The sequence below is a fragment of the Chiloscyllium plagiosum genome, chromosome 36 (assembly GCF_004010195.1).
Source record: "Chiloscyllium plagiosum isolate BGI_BamShark_2017 chromosome 36, ASM401019v2, whole genome shotgun sequence".
Taxonomy (NCBI): domain Eukaryota; kingdom Metazoa; phylum Chordata; class Chondrichthyes; order Orectolobiformes; family Hemiscylliidae; genus Chiloscyllium; species Chiloscyllium plagiosum.
This window is the reverse complement of record NC_057745.1, coordinates 9009107-9026636: the sequence shown is the minus strand read 5'-3', so window position 1 is coordinate 9026636 and position 17530 is coordinate 9009107. Positions and strand designations below refer to the sequence as shown.

Below are 17530 nucleotides of genomic sequence, written 5' to 3'. Positions count from 1 at the left end.
TCTTTTAAAAAAAAGTTACAAAATGGCAAAACACATACAGAGTTTAGTACAAATCCTCTCATGCAAGGTTACAATCAGTTCCTCTTACCAGCAAATACAACATTCCAACTACAAAGACTTAGAAGCGCTCAATCCTTACTTGCTTAGAGTTTACAGAAACAATTTATAATAATCTGCACATACCCATTTCTCTCACACCATTTGTCGAAGAGAAGATCTAATTCATTCTGAAAGCAATTTTTATGAATTTGAAATTGATGCGAATTCCCTTTAAGTAATATTTGTAAGATGGTTCAAATGCAGCTCCCTCCTTTCCCACAAAATTTAAAATATAAAATAGATGGATGGAACCCGTAGCACAGTATTAGATAAGGACTTTTGTTCAAACTTAATACGTCTACCTGACCCAAAATATTGGCCTTGAAAAAGTTGAGTAGAGGCTGGTGTTTGGTAACTTTGATGGTTCCTACTCAAAAAATTGCCAATGTATTTCTTAGAATGGTGATTGACATAGAATGCTGTTTTAAGTGGACCTTATAAGGATGAAATAACTGCGAAGAGGAAATATCTCTCTGTTTTGTCTGCCATCCAGGCTACATCTCTACTACGCCTGATGACAGGTTCTGGATTAGTGGTGCTGGAAGAGCACAGCAGTTCAGGCAGCATCCAAGGAGCTTCGAAATCGACATTTCGGGCAAAAGCCCTTCATCAGGAATAAAGGCAGTGAGCCTGAAGCGTGGAGAGATAAGCTAGAGGAGGGTGGGGGGTAGGGAGAAAGTAGCATAGAGTACAATGGATGAGTGGGGGAGGGGATGAAGGTGATAGGTCAGGGAGGAGAGCCTGATGACAGCCTGAACAAGGAGTCAGATATGCTGCAAATTAGCATTCCTAATGAGGCCTGAGGAATGTGGTACCAGTTTCAATAATCAGCAGAATAGACTCGACTACATCTCTGTGATGGTTTCATTGTTTTTTTTCTCCAGTGTTTGAGGTGATGTCTGAGACTTCACAAGTTGCAGCTGAATTGAGACTGAAGCAGAATCTCAGCATCACTCATATTAGTGATAGATAGGCGACTAAAAGCTGTAGGCAATTATCAGGGATGGAAAGGGATTTGGATAATGTTATTCTTTACAACATGAGGTGCCAATGCAGAGATGCGTTAGTCTTAAAAATAACCTGGAAAGCAAAACTACAGAGCAATAAGTGTGCATCACCCTGCGATTGTAATAATGTACTGTTTTATTTTTCAGTCTTCTCCATGTTATTTCTTGCTCTCCCCTCCTCAAGTCATTAACTTTGTCAGAAATGAGCAGTGATGAGCCAACAGTCTCTTCACTGTCCTTCATTTTGTATCAAATTTTAGTTCGGGCTTGTCTGTACCAGGGAGGAGAGAATTCCTGCTGTGTGACAAGTTGATCCAGCAACTGCTCACAGCATTATGGGGCTTCCAAACACCAAAGTCATCTTGAGGTCCTACTGCATTATGAAGCAAGATATATTTCTTGCCAATGACTTGGTAGACTACATTACAAGTTGGCTGTCAATACAAAGGGCTTACAATCTACAACAATGCAAGGAAGTTGTATATACATCTGGGGTAAAAGTCCAGTTTCACTGCAGTGAGACCCTTTGGGTGGGGAAACACTCTCTTTAACTCTTCATTTTGTGCTGGTCTGAAGCTAAACCACTTTGCACTGACAATGCAGATGTATCATCAATCTTGTAAGCAAAAGATTAGTTATGGTTAAACTGCTTCAGATTGGTATAGAGTTTACTGTGTGAAGGAAGCTATGCTTTCACTGTAGGCCATGTACTTATATTAAGGTCCACTTATTTTGTATCTTTATGTAATGATTAGAAAAATGAACATCAGTGTTATGATTTGCAATCCTGTCTTTTTGATTTGAGGCATTCTGTGCCAGTATCAAGCACTCACCCATCAGGTATATAAACCAGCCTGTTACTTCTACACTGCCCCAGCATGGTCACTTTAGCTCGGAGTTGAGTTTCTGATTGCATTAGTCTGATTCTCACAGCAGCTATCTCATAACCTCTTGCTGGTAGAAAATTATAGCCCGTTCTGGCATTGCTGGGTTCGTCGTGACAGGGACTGGATTAGGGCTTCTTACCAAATACATTTTATTCCAGACATCTGAAGCTGGCTAGGGCAATGAGACATTTATCCCATTAAATGGGGTTGGGATTCAAAAACGGATGAAACAACTAAAAGGGAAATGTCTCACTGCACAAAAAATGCAATAAATGTTCTGAACATTAAAGGAAAGATTAAACTTTTAAAATAAAACAGGGAAACCCACAGTTTCACAGCTGCAAATAGAGGATATTTCCCTTTAAAACAAAAGAAATTCTCTGTGAGTTTAAAATTCTTAAGTAAATTACATTGTTTGATGTAGAAAAAGAATGTCACGTGTATCATTGGTTTCCATAAATTTTAAAATATGTTGACATTTTCCAGTCCTCGCTGTATATTTAACTAAAATTTAACAAAAGCAAAGCTTCCTTTCTTGTAACTTTTCTGCTACCTGTGCACACAGTTTTATCTCTCAACCATTCACAGTTTCATTAAATCGAACACACACTCATGTACACACATACACTCACAACACACACTCAATTATCTGAAATATTCTTAAAGACCTTACTGTTTTTCTTTTACTCAGGATAAAACCTAACAGTTTGTACTTTATTTTAAATTTTCAAGGAGATATTTTGTCAAAGTAATTTTTCCCTCCACACACATTTCTTTTTGGGAAAAAAAATCTAATCCTTTTTTTCACTTGTTTTCAAGTTCAACAGTTAAACAACTCAGGATTGTCATGCAACAGAAGCCTGGGAGGTGGCTGCTGCATTATGAATGGGTTAGCACTCCAATTTCTACTATACACCTCAACAAATAAAAGACATCCAATAAACCATGCACTGCATGGTGCCAGTTGAATATATAGCATCAGGACTATTATTTTGTTGCTTTTATGTTCACAGAAAGGAAACATTGTTTTACTTTCTCCCTCAGTTGTAAAAGAATCTGTGCATGTATTGTATTTGTGAATAATTCTGTTTTGCATTATTGATTCCAAAATTGTTTTAATGCTGCTGCATATTTTCCGATACTAAATTGATCTAATATTCCTTACGAAGTTTAGTTGTCTGAAAATAAAATCTTCGGGTCTTCTCCCAAAGGCATGGTGATGGCCCGAAGAGTTCATCCTAAGTGATAATGCTTGACTTCAAATCGAGGGAAAAAAAGGACCTTGGATCTAGGGCTGCTTTGGTGCTTTATATATTGGCTGGGAAAACAACTCTTTTGGCTGATAAAATAATTCTTAATATAAATGTTCTGGAATAGAATTATATCCTTTTACTTTCATTTAAGGGTCAGAGCTGTATGAAGCACTCGATTCAGGATGCGGCCTACTTGTGTCAACTCTCGTCTGAGGCCTGCGGTTATATGTGGCAGCTGTAGAAGAAAATAGAAAATCAGTATAGATCTACTGTAAGGGCTTATTAAGTTCAAACAAATGCAGCACTGACATATGGATACGCTTTGTGCGCTTAGAATTACTCAAGAGACGTAAGGAATTTCCAGGAGGTGTGCAATTCACCTTAAATCAGTGCCAAAGAAATGTCAGGGAATTTTAATCGCAAGCATGTCTGAAGCAAATGAAGTTTCCATGATCCTCTAAAACAGCATGGTGGAAGTTGGCCTAGGTGTACAAAACTCGTCATTCTGCCAGACTGAATTAGTTGCTATTGAAGCTTCTGCTAATTGCATCCATTTTAGGGGCAAGAAATTATGTCTCCAACCCAGGCACAAGGTGATAAATAGGTATATTTTTAAAAAGGAACTTTTAGATTTATTTTTCATTTACTGAGCAACCGATTGCCAAAATGGTTCATGCAACCTTGAAATAATGCTACTTGTTTCCTCCATTGCTAATTTATCCCACATGTGAAATTCAATGTTTAGGGCCTTCACTTCATGGTTACAAGAATCCTTGAAGTACACCCTTGGGTACCTCACTGGTCCTCTAGCTCTGGATACTCACCATAGGTTGGTATCAAATGCCAATGTTTGAGCAATGGTCAAACAACAGTCAAAAATTACCACTTGGGTGGCTTTTGTGGCAGGATTTATCCCTACCAGTTTGAATCTGCAGCCATCTGTAAACAAGCACTACGTGAAGCTACCATTGGGAAAGGAGATGTCCTTGAGCAATGTTTGTCCATATATAGCAGTGTGCTGAAGGCGTGATTCCTCAAATATTGTGAGTGTATATCAGAACAGCTAGTGCGATATAGCTTTAGGATACTTTTCAATGATTTAAAATTGGGTTACTTACAGGTGATTAAAAAGACTTAGTGATCAACTTATGTTCAGCTTGTATTAACAATACTGCATCAGGTTGCCAGTTTTAAATATGCCAAGGAGTATATTTTCAAGCTAAAAGTTTTATTTTTAGATGTTTATTTTCAAAATGATGCCCACTTGAGCTAATTACATGTTGGTGATCTGCAAATTAACTTGAGCAGAACCTTGTGAGAAAGAAGTACTTCTCAAATCTCTTGGGGGTGTTTTGCATCCAGATCGTTTCTTGCTTCCAAAGCAGAAATACTTGGCTGATGAGTTTTGGATTATTTACCTAGCTGTCTCTATTTTTGGCATTGTGTTTCAGAAAACAGCCAGTCGTCTACATTGTTGGAGTTATTTCCATTTGCACTGGTATCAAGATAAAGTATTGTAATGAATATGGACTAACAAAATACTTATTTTTAGGTTGTTTCAGGTGACTGATTACATCCCATGCCTTCACAACTGGCAGAGAAACATTTTTAAAAAAAGTATTATTTAGGGTAAAACAATCAGTTCATAGCCAAATATTTGTCCAGCAATTGTTAAACTTCTCATTTAGCAGGGAATCATAATTTCAAATTATGAGCTAAAATTATAATGTATTTATTTTAAACATGATGGATCTTTACCAAGACTTGGTCATCTGTTTAATTCAAAAAGCTGCAAAGTCCAGTTAGCATGCTTGTGTTTGCATTGATTGAGAAACTTCCTTCCTTACATAAATTCAGCAAGATCGACTGTTATTTAGAAGTTATGAGTTAAGTTGTAATGTGTCTTTTGAGATATATTTTTGTTTTTAACTTCTAACATATTGTGACAGAATTAGCAAGACCAAATTCAAGTAAAATATTTGATAAAAGTGCTTGATTTATGCCTTAGATATCATTTCAGTATTGGGATTATTTTCAAAAGGAGAACTGCCAGATTATAAATAGATGATTTATCATTTTAATTATTTTCAAATAATAGTCCTAATTTTTCTCTATCACTCACAAGTCGTCGATGTGAATACTGAGTCACAAGTAGAATGGATGGCTTTGAGGTATGTAGAGAAGAGGTGTTGGAAATCCTGGAAAAGGTGAAAATAGATAAGTCCCCTGGGCCTGATGGCATTTATCCTAGTATCATTTTAATTATTTTCAAATAATCGTCCTAATTTTTCTCTATCACTCACAAGTCTTTAATCCATGACACTGCCTGAATTTGGCTGCTTTTCCAGCTTCACTCAAGTAAGGGTGATGAAATTCTATTTGTGACTAAACTGCTGGACAATCCTGCTTGTTATTTTTTTGGAAAGGAAGGATTTATCAGATATTTTCCCATGATTGTCCACTTCATTCTGACAATTAAATAGCTTGGAAGGCCTACAACACAGGAAATACGTATCCAAATTATTGCAAAATGTAGGCCAGATTTGTGAACCTGAGTGATTTAACTCCTGAAATATACAACCTTCTGTCACCTAATGATCAGTAGAAGTGGAATACAATGACCATTTTCTTTCCTTGTTGATTAAGGTGGTTCTCAGGAATATTAAATCAGGTCAGACGAAGAAGATCCTTCAGTCCAATGAAAGCAAATTACTGTGGATACTGTGGAAACAGACACAGAGAAAGCTGGAGAAACTCAGCAGGTCCAAAGATGTGCAGGTTAGGTGAATTGGTCATGCTAACTTGCCTATAGTGTTCAGGGATGTGTAGGTTAAATGCATTAGTCAGGGGTAAATATAGGGTAGGGGAATGGGGCTGGATGGATTACTCTTCGGAGGGTTGGTGTGGACTGAAGGGATTGTAGGGATTCTATGATTTTATAAGGTCTAGCAAAGCCTGTGGAGTGTTTCGAGCCTTGAGGAAGAGTCTGAGTGGACTTGAGCCATTAACTCTGGTTTTCTCTAAAGTTGCTGCTAGATCTGCTGCATCTCTCCAGCAGTTCTCTGTGCTTGTTTCAAACCTTCATTCTCTTCTGACTCAGCATTCACAAACACCAATCTCTGCAACCTACCAGAGGACTGAATTTGATACGTTTCTTGTGATGGGCAACAAAAAATTTGGAAGTAGGGTGTTTGGGAAGAGATGTCAAAACAAACTTAAAATGGAAAGAGCAGAGTGAATTTCTACTTACTGTCTATGCACATTATTCTTGGCTGCTCCCACTGCCCATCTGGCTTACATTTGATGTTGGGAAAATGGCGCTGTAAGTAGCCGTGTTTACACTGGTAACGCACCAAGGAGTTAATTTCAAAACGTTCTCTCTTTTTCCCAAAGGTTTTGGCGTGTTCTACTATTGGTGGCTGACCACAAGCAACTGAAGGAAAGAACAAAGTAAACTATTGTTTAGAGCACAAGTGGTATAACATCAGTGGAATTTGTGTATCACACCTGCTTCTGGGAACATTCTTGTACATTATTGAGAAAATTATTCATTGCTTTTTATTCATTAATGAGTTGTAGGTATCACTAGAAAAGGTTGTGGTGAACTGCTTTCTTGACCAACTGCAGTCCTTGGGGTGTAAGGGGACCTGCAGTGCTGTTGGCATGTAATTTCCAGGAATTTGACCCAGTGACAGTGATGGAACCACAATATAGTTTCATTTCAGGATGGTGTGTGACTTGTTGGGGATATTGAAGGTGATGGCATTGCCATGCAACTCTTTCCCATGTCCCTCTAGCTAGTAGAGGTCTCACATATGGAGGATGTTGGTGGAGGAACCTTGGTAAGTTACTACATTGCATCTTATAGATGGTAAACACTGGTACTACTGAATGTCATTAGTGAAGAGAGTTAATGTTTAAGATGGTGAATGAGGTGGCAATTAAGAGGACTGCTTTGTCCCAGATGGTGCCAAGTTCCTTGAGTATTGTTGAATGGAGCTCATCCATCCAGGCCCGTGGAGAGAATCCCATCACCCTCTTGACTTGTGCCTTGTAAATGGTGGACAGGCTTTGTGGAGACATCAGGTAAGTTACACACATTTAATTCTTAACCATCAACCTGCTTTTGTAGCTGCAGTATTTTTCTGGCTTGTTCAGGTCTGTGTCTGATCAATGGTAACCCAAGGATGTTGATATTGGTGGTTTCAGTGATAGCAATACCATTGAATGTGAAGGGGTGAGTGTTAGATTCTCTCTTGTTGGAGATGATCACTGTCTACCACTTATGTGACACAAATCTTAGTTGCCACCTATGAGCCCATGCCTGAATTGGTCCATGTCTTACTGCGTATAGAAATGGACTGCTTCAGTTTCTGAGGTGGTGGAATGTTTTCTTTATTCATTCGTGGGATGTGGGCATCACTGGCTGAGCCAGCATTTATTGCCATTTCTAAATGCCTCTTAAGAAGCTGGTGGTGAGCTGCCTTCTTGAACTGCTTGCAGTCCATGTGCTATAGGTAGACCGACAATGCCCTTCAGGAGAGAATTCCAGGATTTTGACCCAATGACAAAAAAGCAATGGCGATATATTTCTAAGTCAGGATGGTGAGTGGCTTGCAAGGGAACTTGCAGGTAATGGTATTCCCATGTAACTGCTGCCCTTCTCCTTCCAGATCAAAGTGGTTGTGGGTTTGAAAGGTGCTGTCTGAGGATGTTTGGTGAATTTCTAGCGTGCATTTTGTAAGGAATCCATGAGCATCGATGGTGGAGAGAATTTTATCATGTGCTTGATTGTGCTTTGTGGATAATGGATAGGCTTTGGGGAGTGAACATCATCAGTGAGCATCCCCACTTCTGACCTTGTGTTGGAGGAAATGTCATCAATGAAGCAACTGAAGATGGTTCTGCCTAGGACCATCCCTGAGGAATTTCTGCAGAGCTGAGACAATTAGCCTCCAACAGCCATCATTCTTTGTGCTATGTATTACTCCAACTAGCAGAGAGCTTTCCAACTGATTGCCCTTGACTCAAGTTTTGCATGGGCTCCATGATGCTTGGTCAAATAATGACTTGATGTCAAGGCAGCCCCTCTCACCTCACCTCCTCGTGTTCAGACTTTTGTCCATGTTTGGATTAAGGTTGTAATAAGTTCAGGAGCCAAGTAGAGGTGGTGAACCAGCTGAAGGGTAAAGATGTCATACTCCATTCAGAGAGAAAGGAGCTGTCTTGGTGTCTCTTACGTCAATTAATAACATATTATGATCAAGTCATCAATCCCTCACTGACAATTTTCGAATCTTGTTGTGAACAAAATGATTGTGCTAACCTAGTTGTGTTTCAAAATAATTCAGTACATTTGCAGCTCCTTTTGTGGAATAATGTGTTGCAGAAACAAAAATGTTTCAATAAGACTACTATAATAATGAAGTCTTTAAATTGTACTGAGTAAACTTAATTAATATAGGCCCAGGCAGTGATCTAACTCCTGTTCTTACACCCTCCAACTTAAGGCCTTGTCATTGTGATGTTGTATGCTTTTATCTATGAATCTTTGGACACGTTGTCTTCGTGGTTATCGTTGCTGCATTGTAGCACCAGGGACCTAGGTTTGATTCACATTCTCCCCAAATCTACCATGTGTGGGCTTCCTCTGGGTGCTTCAGTTTCCTCCCATAGTCCAACAATATGCAGGTTAGGGTAGATCGGCCATGGGCAATGCAGGGTTATGTGGATAGGATGGGGAACTGGGACTAAGTGGAATGCTCTTTGGGGGGTTGATGTAGACTTGATGGATCAAATGGTCTGCTTCCACACTGTATAGATTCTATGATTCTTTTTCTCAGCTCACCTTTCAATGCAGGCAGTGTTATCCAGCAAGTTCAACAGATTTTTGATCAACAAATGATTCAAGGGTTAAAGGTTTGAGCTTATAAGTGGAGTTGAAGCCATAATCAGTTCAGCAAAGATCTTAACAAATATTGTAACAACTCAAAGGGCTGAATGGCCAACTCCACTTCAAATTCTCCTGTTTTTGTGGATTATTTCAATGACAAGTTTAAACACATGTCCAACTGGCTCCCCTTAAATATAAAGACCAATTAGAATCTTTTGTTTAGCTATACATACTTTTAGCTTGAGTCCATTAATGGGATGCGCCATTAATGGTTTGTTTTAATGGAGTGCCCTGGAATACAGGTGGCGCTGCACAGGAGTATCCCAGCTTACCTGTCCCCTTCTTGCATGTGTAAGGCAGGTGGTAGTTACATGGGACATCATTCCATTGGCCGTTTTCGTGCCATATCATGACAACACAATCTTCGCCAGTGTTGAAGAAGCTGTCTGGTTGATTGGGTCGCCAATTCTCGTACAACTAGGAGAAAGAAAAATTACGTCCCATCTTGAGAACGGTTAACCCCACACCACCTCAGTGCAAGAGATTTTTTAAAAATCTACCAATGTTGGAAATCTGAATGAGAAAGACAACATGCTGGAAATACAGGCTGCTATTCCACCAACAACATTTTAATAATATTTCTTGTATAGCTGATTCCTTTCAGAAACATTAGTTTGATTATCAGCCTAGATGCCCTTAATTAAACCTCTCTCTGTCTCCTCTTGTGATGTTACTGATGGGGAGAAACTCTCTGCATCCTAGTTCATCTCCTTAATGAAAGGGGGCGCTCGGTTTCTAACAAACTTTTGGGTCACAGCAGCACTAACCTCAGGAAATCAAGCTATAATCAGGGAAATGACAGGCTGGTTTGAAGCTGCAATACTGTCTGTGAATCTTCTTTAGGAAACACTTTATTTACTGATATGAGAGGCCAAGATAGCAGTCAATCATCCAGTGACAGCATTAATCCATAGAAATAAAGGGAAAGATTCCTTGGCTATTCACCCTATCCACATCCCTCATGATTTATAGACCTCCAATGGCCCCAGTCCCAGCCTGTTCAGCCTCTCCCTATAGCTCAAACCCTCCAACCCCGGCAACATCCTTGTAAATCTTCTCTGCATTCTTTCAAGTTTCACAACATCTTTCGTACAGCAGGTAGACCAGAAATGAATGCAGTATTCCAAAAGTGGTCTAATAAATGTCCAGTACAGCCGCAAAGTGACATCACAACTCCTATACTCTATGCACTGACTGCTGAAGGCAAATGTACCAAACACCTTCTTCGCTACCCTGTCTACTGCGACTCCACCTTCAAGGAACTATGAACCTGCACTCCAAGGTCTCTTTGTTCAGAAACACCACCCAGGACCTTACCGTTAAGTGCATAAGTCCTGCTCTGGATTTGTTTTTCCATATTGCAGCACCTCACATTTATCTAGATTAATCACTATGCGCTACTCCGTAGCCCATTGGCCCAAATGATCAAGATTGCTTTATACTCTGAGATAACCTTCTTCACTGTCCACTACATCACCAACTTACTAAGCATATGCAAACTTACTAACCATACCTCCTACATTCACATCCAAATCATTTATATAAATGATAAAAAGCACTGGACCCAGCACCGATCCTTAAGGCATAATAAAGCTACTTTCTCAAAAGCAAGGATTTGTTCTCTTCAAAGTGCAGCAGAGTCAGGGTCAAACAATGCTTTTAAGATAGAGATAGATGATTGACAAGGGAGCCAAATGTTCTTGGGGATCTAGGCAAATATTTGGTTTGAGGCCACAATCGATCAGCCATGATTTTGTTAAATTGCTGAGCAGGCTAGAGGGGACGAATATCATAAATGTCCTTAATTTATTTATCTGGATGCAGCACTTGGACCAGAAGCCCTTCCAATCTCCTGCACTTTAAAGTGTGCATTCGAAGTACGATTGCAAAACTCTATTCCAATTGGAATATCAGCTGACAACCTGCACTACAAATCATGGTACAAATGCTGATGCCAAAAGGAATGGTAGAAAATGGGGAAAATGGTTTGATCTCGTTGTAGACAGTCTCCTGTCTTGGGGTTTGTGGGTAAATGAACCACTAAGTGGGTAAATGAACTGATTATATTCCAAGCAAAGTTTTATTATGTATCCTTCTGCGCTGACGTATTTTAGATGCATGACGCTTGCTTCTGAAAAGACCAGTAATCGCTTAAAAGAGAAAGAGATATAGATAGGAAGTCTGGGGTGAATACTCACCAGTGGACTGTCATCAGACCAATGGAAGTCACCTTCTATTGTCTTGTCATTCAGTCCAATCCACTGATAATCCTGGGCATGATCTGCACAAATACAGCAACAATATCAAATTCAGAGTCTGACAGGAGGGTAATTGTGAATTCATTTTCATTGTCAACTGAAGTAGGTCATGCACTGATAGTTCATGACAACTATAGAGGCAGGATTTTGACTCTGATACAGCCATAGGTGGAAAATCTAAGAGCTCTAAATTACATTACCCTACTGCAGTGTTTCCTACATCCCTCCTTCCTAAACCAACAAAAGGGAAAGGGAGAACTGTTCGAAAATTTGATTGTGGCTTAGAAACAGCAGGACCTCAGTGGTGACCAGTGAAGATGGCAGACACTCTGGGAAAAGTTGTGATGTGTGTGGAAGGTTTTGTATCTACAAGATATCCAGGACAGTCATATCTGTGCGAAGTGCCCGAGGGCAACAGTCCTTGTACAACATGTGGCTGACTTGGAGCAGTGATTCTCTTCACTACACACCATACAAGGAGGAGAGAGATTTCTGGTTGAGTTGTACCAGAGGGTGGTCACCCCACATTGTGACTGGCAGCCAAGGAGGAGTGGAGAGATGCAGGGAGAGTGGGGGACCATTTGCTGAAAGAATAAGAGACAGCAGAAAACACAGGACTCCTAGGAGCCATCAGACTGATGTGAGATTTGAGATGCCTATTTAGTGAGCAAAAGGGCTGAGTTGGGGTGGATGGCGTGCAGGCAAAACCACAATACAATGGTGCCCAGGGATAGATTTAGAAAAGAGAGAGAGAGAGAGAGAGGCTGGGAGGCAGATTAGAAAGGTGGTAGTAGTGGGTGACTCAGTAGTTTGAGGGATAAACAGTCTAGTTTGCTCCCGAGATCCCTAGACCTGTATGATCTGTTGCCTCCTGGGTGGATGCGTTTCAGGCCATAATGGAATAGCTGGATAAAGTCTTGCAAAGAAAGGGTGTTCAACCAGTGGTGTGGTTCATGTGGGAACGAACAACATTGGGATGGATGGCTGAGAGCAGTTGCAGGATGAGTTTCAGGAGTTTGAGAGAAGGTTGAAATGTAGAACCTTTGAGGTAGTAATCTTAGAAATACTACCAATGCCATGAGCTTCACCATTTAGGCAAAGGCAGATCAGGAAGATAAATATGTGTTGTCAGGGGGACGGGTTGGCTAGAAGGGAGCGGTTCAGATTTTTGGGACATTAGGATCACTTTTGGGTAAGGAGAAGCCTGATCAGAAGAGATGGATTTCACCTGAGTCAAAATGGAACTAATCTCTTGGCTGAGAGAATAAATAGTGCAGTGGGGGTGGATTTAAACTGGTAAGGCAGGGGAGTAGGTTGACTAATTGGTCTAGTTTTGGAAGTAACAGAGAGGGCAAAAGCGAGAAGATGGGAAACGGAAAAGGAAGTGAGGGATGGCTTGAGTGTTGACAGTGAACAAAGAAATGCTTGTCTCCCAATGGTCAAGAAAGAGCTAAAAGCAGGGTTAAATTGTAAGTATGTAAATTCAGGGTGAATAGTGAACAAAATTGGGGAACTGGAAGCACAAATTGCTCTTGGGGGATATTGATAGAATATTGACAGGAACATGGTTCACGCTAGAACAGGATTTGATACTGACCATCCTGGCTCTAAGTCTTTCAGTAGAAACAGGGAAGGTAAAAACGGAGAAGGTGTAACAATCCTTGTCAAAGATAATATCATTGTCTATGAATGAGGTACAGATGTTGAATCAGAGTCCATATGTTTAGAGGTGAGAAACAGGAAGGGAGCAGTGACCTCGCTGGGTATTTATTATCGATCTTTGTGGAGGAAGTAGGAGAGTGCAATTGTAGGCAGAGTACGGAAAACTGCAGGAAAGACAGGGTTGTGATAGATGGGGACTTCAATAATCATAGGGTATGCTGGACAAAAGGTAGAGTGTGGGGCATGGACAGGGAGACATTCTTGCTATGTACACAGGAGAACTTTCTGGAGCAGTACACCAAAGTTTTACCAGGGAGGGAGCTGTGCTAGATCTGATCCTAGGAAATAAGGCAGGCAAAGTGGAGAATGTCAGAATGGGGGAACATTTGAAAGTTGCCACCCAGGTAAATAGTGCGGTGAAGAAGGCATATGGCGTATTGGCTTTTATTGGTAGAGGAATTGAGTTCCGGAGTCCTGAGATCATGTTGCAGTTGTATCATACTCTGGTGCGGCCGCATCTGGAGTATTGTGTGCAGTTTTGGTCGCCATACTATAGGAAGGATGTGGAGGCACTGGAACGGGTGCAGAGGAGGTTTACCAGGATGTTGCCTGGTATGGTAGGAAGATCGTATGAGGAAAGACTGAGGCACTTGGAGTTGTTTGCATTGGAGAAAAGAAGGTTTAGGGGTGACTTGATAGAGGTGTACAAGATGATTAGGGGTTCAGATAGGGTCGACAGTGAGAATCTTTTTCCACATATGGAGTCAGCTATTACAAGGGGGCAGAGCTTTGCTTGGATCGGCGCAACATCGAGGGCCAAAGGGCCTGTATTGCGCTGTATTCTTCTATGTTCTATGTTCTATAACGCAATAATGTTCAATACTGAGTTGGGAAAGGATAAAAATCAGTCAAAGTTTAAGATCCCAGATCGGAAAAGAGCAGATTTTAGGGTCTAAAAGATGAACTGGAGGAAGTTGTTTGGAAATGCATGAGGGTAAATATCAAAGTCACCCATTTATTTCAAACATGTTACTCTTCTGAAGAGGAAAACTAACCATCATAATGTTAATAAAATCAGAGACAAAATTACAGTAGTAGAGACAAGAAGGAGATTGAAGGAGGTGAGTTTTTATTTTTCAATTGTATCTTGTCTAGGAGTAAGAACAGGAGATTCTCTCCTGACTGTTATATTCAATAGAGGGAATTGAATATTTCTTTATCATGTGGGGTAGCTCTTGCAAGGCCAGAATTTGTTGCCTTTGAAATAAATAATTTGCTCGGCCCATTCAAGGAGCAGTCAAGAGTTGACTACGTTGCAATGAGCCTGGAGTCATGTAAAAGCAGGTAAGGATGGCAGCTTTTCTTCACAAAAAAGAACATTAGTGAACCAGTTGGGTTTTTAAAAACTATGACCATGACTAGTTTGCAAGTCTAAATGGTATTAATTGAACTTAAATTTCACTATGACTGGATTTGAAGCTTTGTCAGTAGAGCATTAGCCTTGGCAACTAGAGTATTAGCTCAGTGGTTATTATGATTACACCACCATTTCCCTGAGATTGTTGATGTAATTAAGTAATTTATATGAAAAAGAAACTTGAGTTCCCTGGAACAATATTTCACGATAAAGAAAATGTGAACATTTGGTTTGGTTTGAGATTTGACAGTCAGGCCATGAATGCCAATGGATGAAGTTGACTAATGAGTGCAGCCATGAAAGATGAAATAACTTAACTGGTAAATGACATGAAAAGTGGTTGTTGCTATGACCTCCGGTACTCACTGTTAACAAACTCTTGTTCCTCTGGGGTGACAATGCTGGCCAGGTGAGCTTTGTGTTTCCTGCACTGGTGTTCTGCAGCTTCCCATGTCTGCCGGTCCACAAAGTGCTTGTAGCAGTGACCCTGGAACTTAACCCAACCAACTTCGCACTTTTCCACATCTATGGCAAAGACATTTGAGCCATTAGAGATTGCATTGTAATATTTTGTTTCTGGAGCTCAGCACCTCTCTGGAAAATCACTGTATGGAAATTCAGCTCAATACCTTATATTCGTAACCAAAAGATTCCAATTCATTTTAAAAAGACATGCACAATCTCTAAAAAGGCACCATCTCAAACCCCATAAGCAGTGAAAAATGTACAAATTGCAGTGAACAATGATGAAGATCCTTTTCTACAATATTTCACTTCTGTAGTGTCCATTAACTTAATTGCATTGTGACTGCATGACTTGCACTGTCCAATCCCATTTCCAACCGAAGTTATGACTTAGGTCTTGCTACGTTGAGCTTTGGTAAATTTTCATTCACTTCCCTAAACTGTAGAAAATGATTTCTTTCCCACCATTGCAATGCCAACTCATACAGTGAAAAACAGCAACACAGAAGCAATACAGGTGTTCAGTGCTTGACAATGCTGCTCTTTTCCACCAGACAATATGCATGTAATTGTTAGTGTACAAACCAACATTTAATTAAACCAGAATATCACCAGCACAGGACTGAAAAAAATGAATCAGTGATGGAACCTATTACAAAAGTCGGAGAAAAAAAATCAAACATGCATAAAGGTATATTAGCACTCAGTTACCTTACTACAAATTAACAATTATAATCTTCAGGCAATTCTGCATATATTGTTAAGGTTAGAGGCAGAATTTTCACCTTGACATGGCCACAGTTCAAACATAATTGGGATGAAGAGATCACCTTGGTCTTATCTTCTCCAATCCTCCAGCATCAGTTGCCTTAGCCCGATATTTGAAAATAATCACTGCACTAATGCTTTCTTTATTACCATTTAGACCATGTGGAGAGTAATAGTGCATGAGTGTGATGCTGTATAGGCCTAAACAGAAAAAGTGACAGTAGCTGGATAGCATCAGGAATGGTTGAGGGAAATGGCAAAGCCATGATCTTGAAGTCTTACCAATGTATCTGATTATGGGAGACTAAGCCTGTTGGAGTTTCTGTCACTTGGAGTTAGATAGTTGAATAGAGATCAAGTTATTAGAATGTAAATGCTGATAAGCAGGGTAGAATTGTTGGCAAAGTGGGATATTGGAAGATAAACTCCTGATCACCAAGATCCAGGGTTGCTGTAGATTAATTTATTCAGAAGCAAAATGATAACATTCCACCTTCATAACATCAACTACAGCTGAGGTTAGTCAAAAAAAGCATTTTGGCTTGTTTGGGTAAAAGTGCAGGAGGCAGTACAAAATCTCCTGAAACTAAATCACAGATCTGACAACCTTGATTCTATCTGCATGAGTGCCCAGGATCTCAGAATATCCTTTATGACGAAGGTGAAAGCATTACTTAGTTCCGTAAGGGAACAGTTAGCTCAGTTGGCCGGACAGCCAGTACAGATGGTCTGATGCTGATGTGTGGTTTCCGTTTCTACACTGGCTGAGGTTACCATGAAGGACTCTCCTTCTCAAAATCTTGCCTCGCTTGAGACATGGTTAAACAACCACCAACTTTCTCTCTAATGAGAGAGCAGCGTTATGGTCCACTTTGAGAGTTTACCTAGATCTGTCCCGGAGGAGAATGCAGCAGTGTTGGTCTAAAAATGACATTAACAATGGTGAAAAACCATTTTAGTGCCATCAGATCATGGTGAAAATTTTGCCACACAGCTATATAAAGGATATGAGAAGGAAAAGGAGAAAATTGTTAAAGGTTTGACTTTTGAGTATTTTATAAAGATTGTGGTGATCTGCAATAGTTTGTTCACAACACCGTTTTTTGTTGAAGATGGTATCAATTTGAATTGATGGTGTTGGATGAGGAAAGAGAATTTAAACCTTAAGACAGCATCACTCTTTGTAGGTCTTATGGTTGTTGCTTTCAAAACGCCCTTAACTTTTCCTTTTTATTATTCAGGTGTTGAACCAGATGTTAGAACCTCTGAGCTACTGCAGCATTCACTATTGGCTCAATTGAGGACAACGAAACATTCAATCTTACACTATGTGTATAAACATTCTGAGTTGAATTAAAGGGGTATTGGCAGGAAGAAATCTCATCTTACAATTTCTACATATTCCTATGTACAAAGACAGAATATTTTGGAATATCAAAGATGACAATGATCATGGTGTTAGATACAAGTATTACATCAAAACTCAATGGTTCATTTCTACCATCCTATCTTTCTTTTCTGTCCTATCCATGTTCATAGTAACTGATTCATGCCTATTCTTCTTCATGTGAGCATTAATAGGCTATTTGAATAAAGGTTGAAAATGTGTTGCTGGAAAAGCGCAGCAGGTCAGGCAGCATCCAAGGAACAGGAGAATCGACGTTTCGGGCATAAGCCCTTCTTCAGGAATGAGGAAAGTGTGTCCAGCAGGCTAAGATAAAAGGTAGGGAGGAGGGACTTGGGGGAGGGGCTTTGGAAATG

At 40.0% G+C, this 17530-nt stretch overlaps 1 protein-coding gene across 3 annotated transcripts in view; it reads right to left on the bottom strand.

The window, feature by feature from the left end:
• Nucleotides 1-763: 763 nt before the first annotated feature.
• The window catches only part of LOC122540929 (aggrecan core protein-like), a 104889-nt gene continuing 88122 nt past the window's right edge, over nucleotides 764-17530 (bottom strand). For all 3 annotated transcript variants that reach the window (XM_043677240.1, XM_043677241.1, XM_043677242.1), the window contains 5 exons: nucleotides 14903-15061; nucleotides 11398-11480; nucleotides 9472-9616; nucleotides 6497-6679; nucleotides 764-3481 (listed from right to left, as the gene is read on the bottom strand). In XM_043677240.1, coding sequence (XP_043533175.1) covers nucleotides 3393-3481; nucleotides 6497-6679; nucleotides 9472-9616; nucleotides 11398-11480; nucleotides 14903-15061 — 659 coding nt within the window. In that variant the 3' untranslated portion in view covers nucleotides 764-3392. The remainder of the gene's footprint in view (nucleotides 3482-6496; nucleotides 6680-9471; nucleotides 9617-11397; nucleotides 11481-14902; nucleotides 15062-17530) is intronic.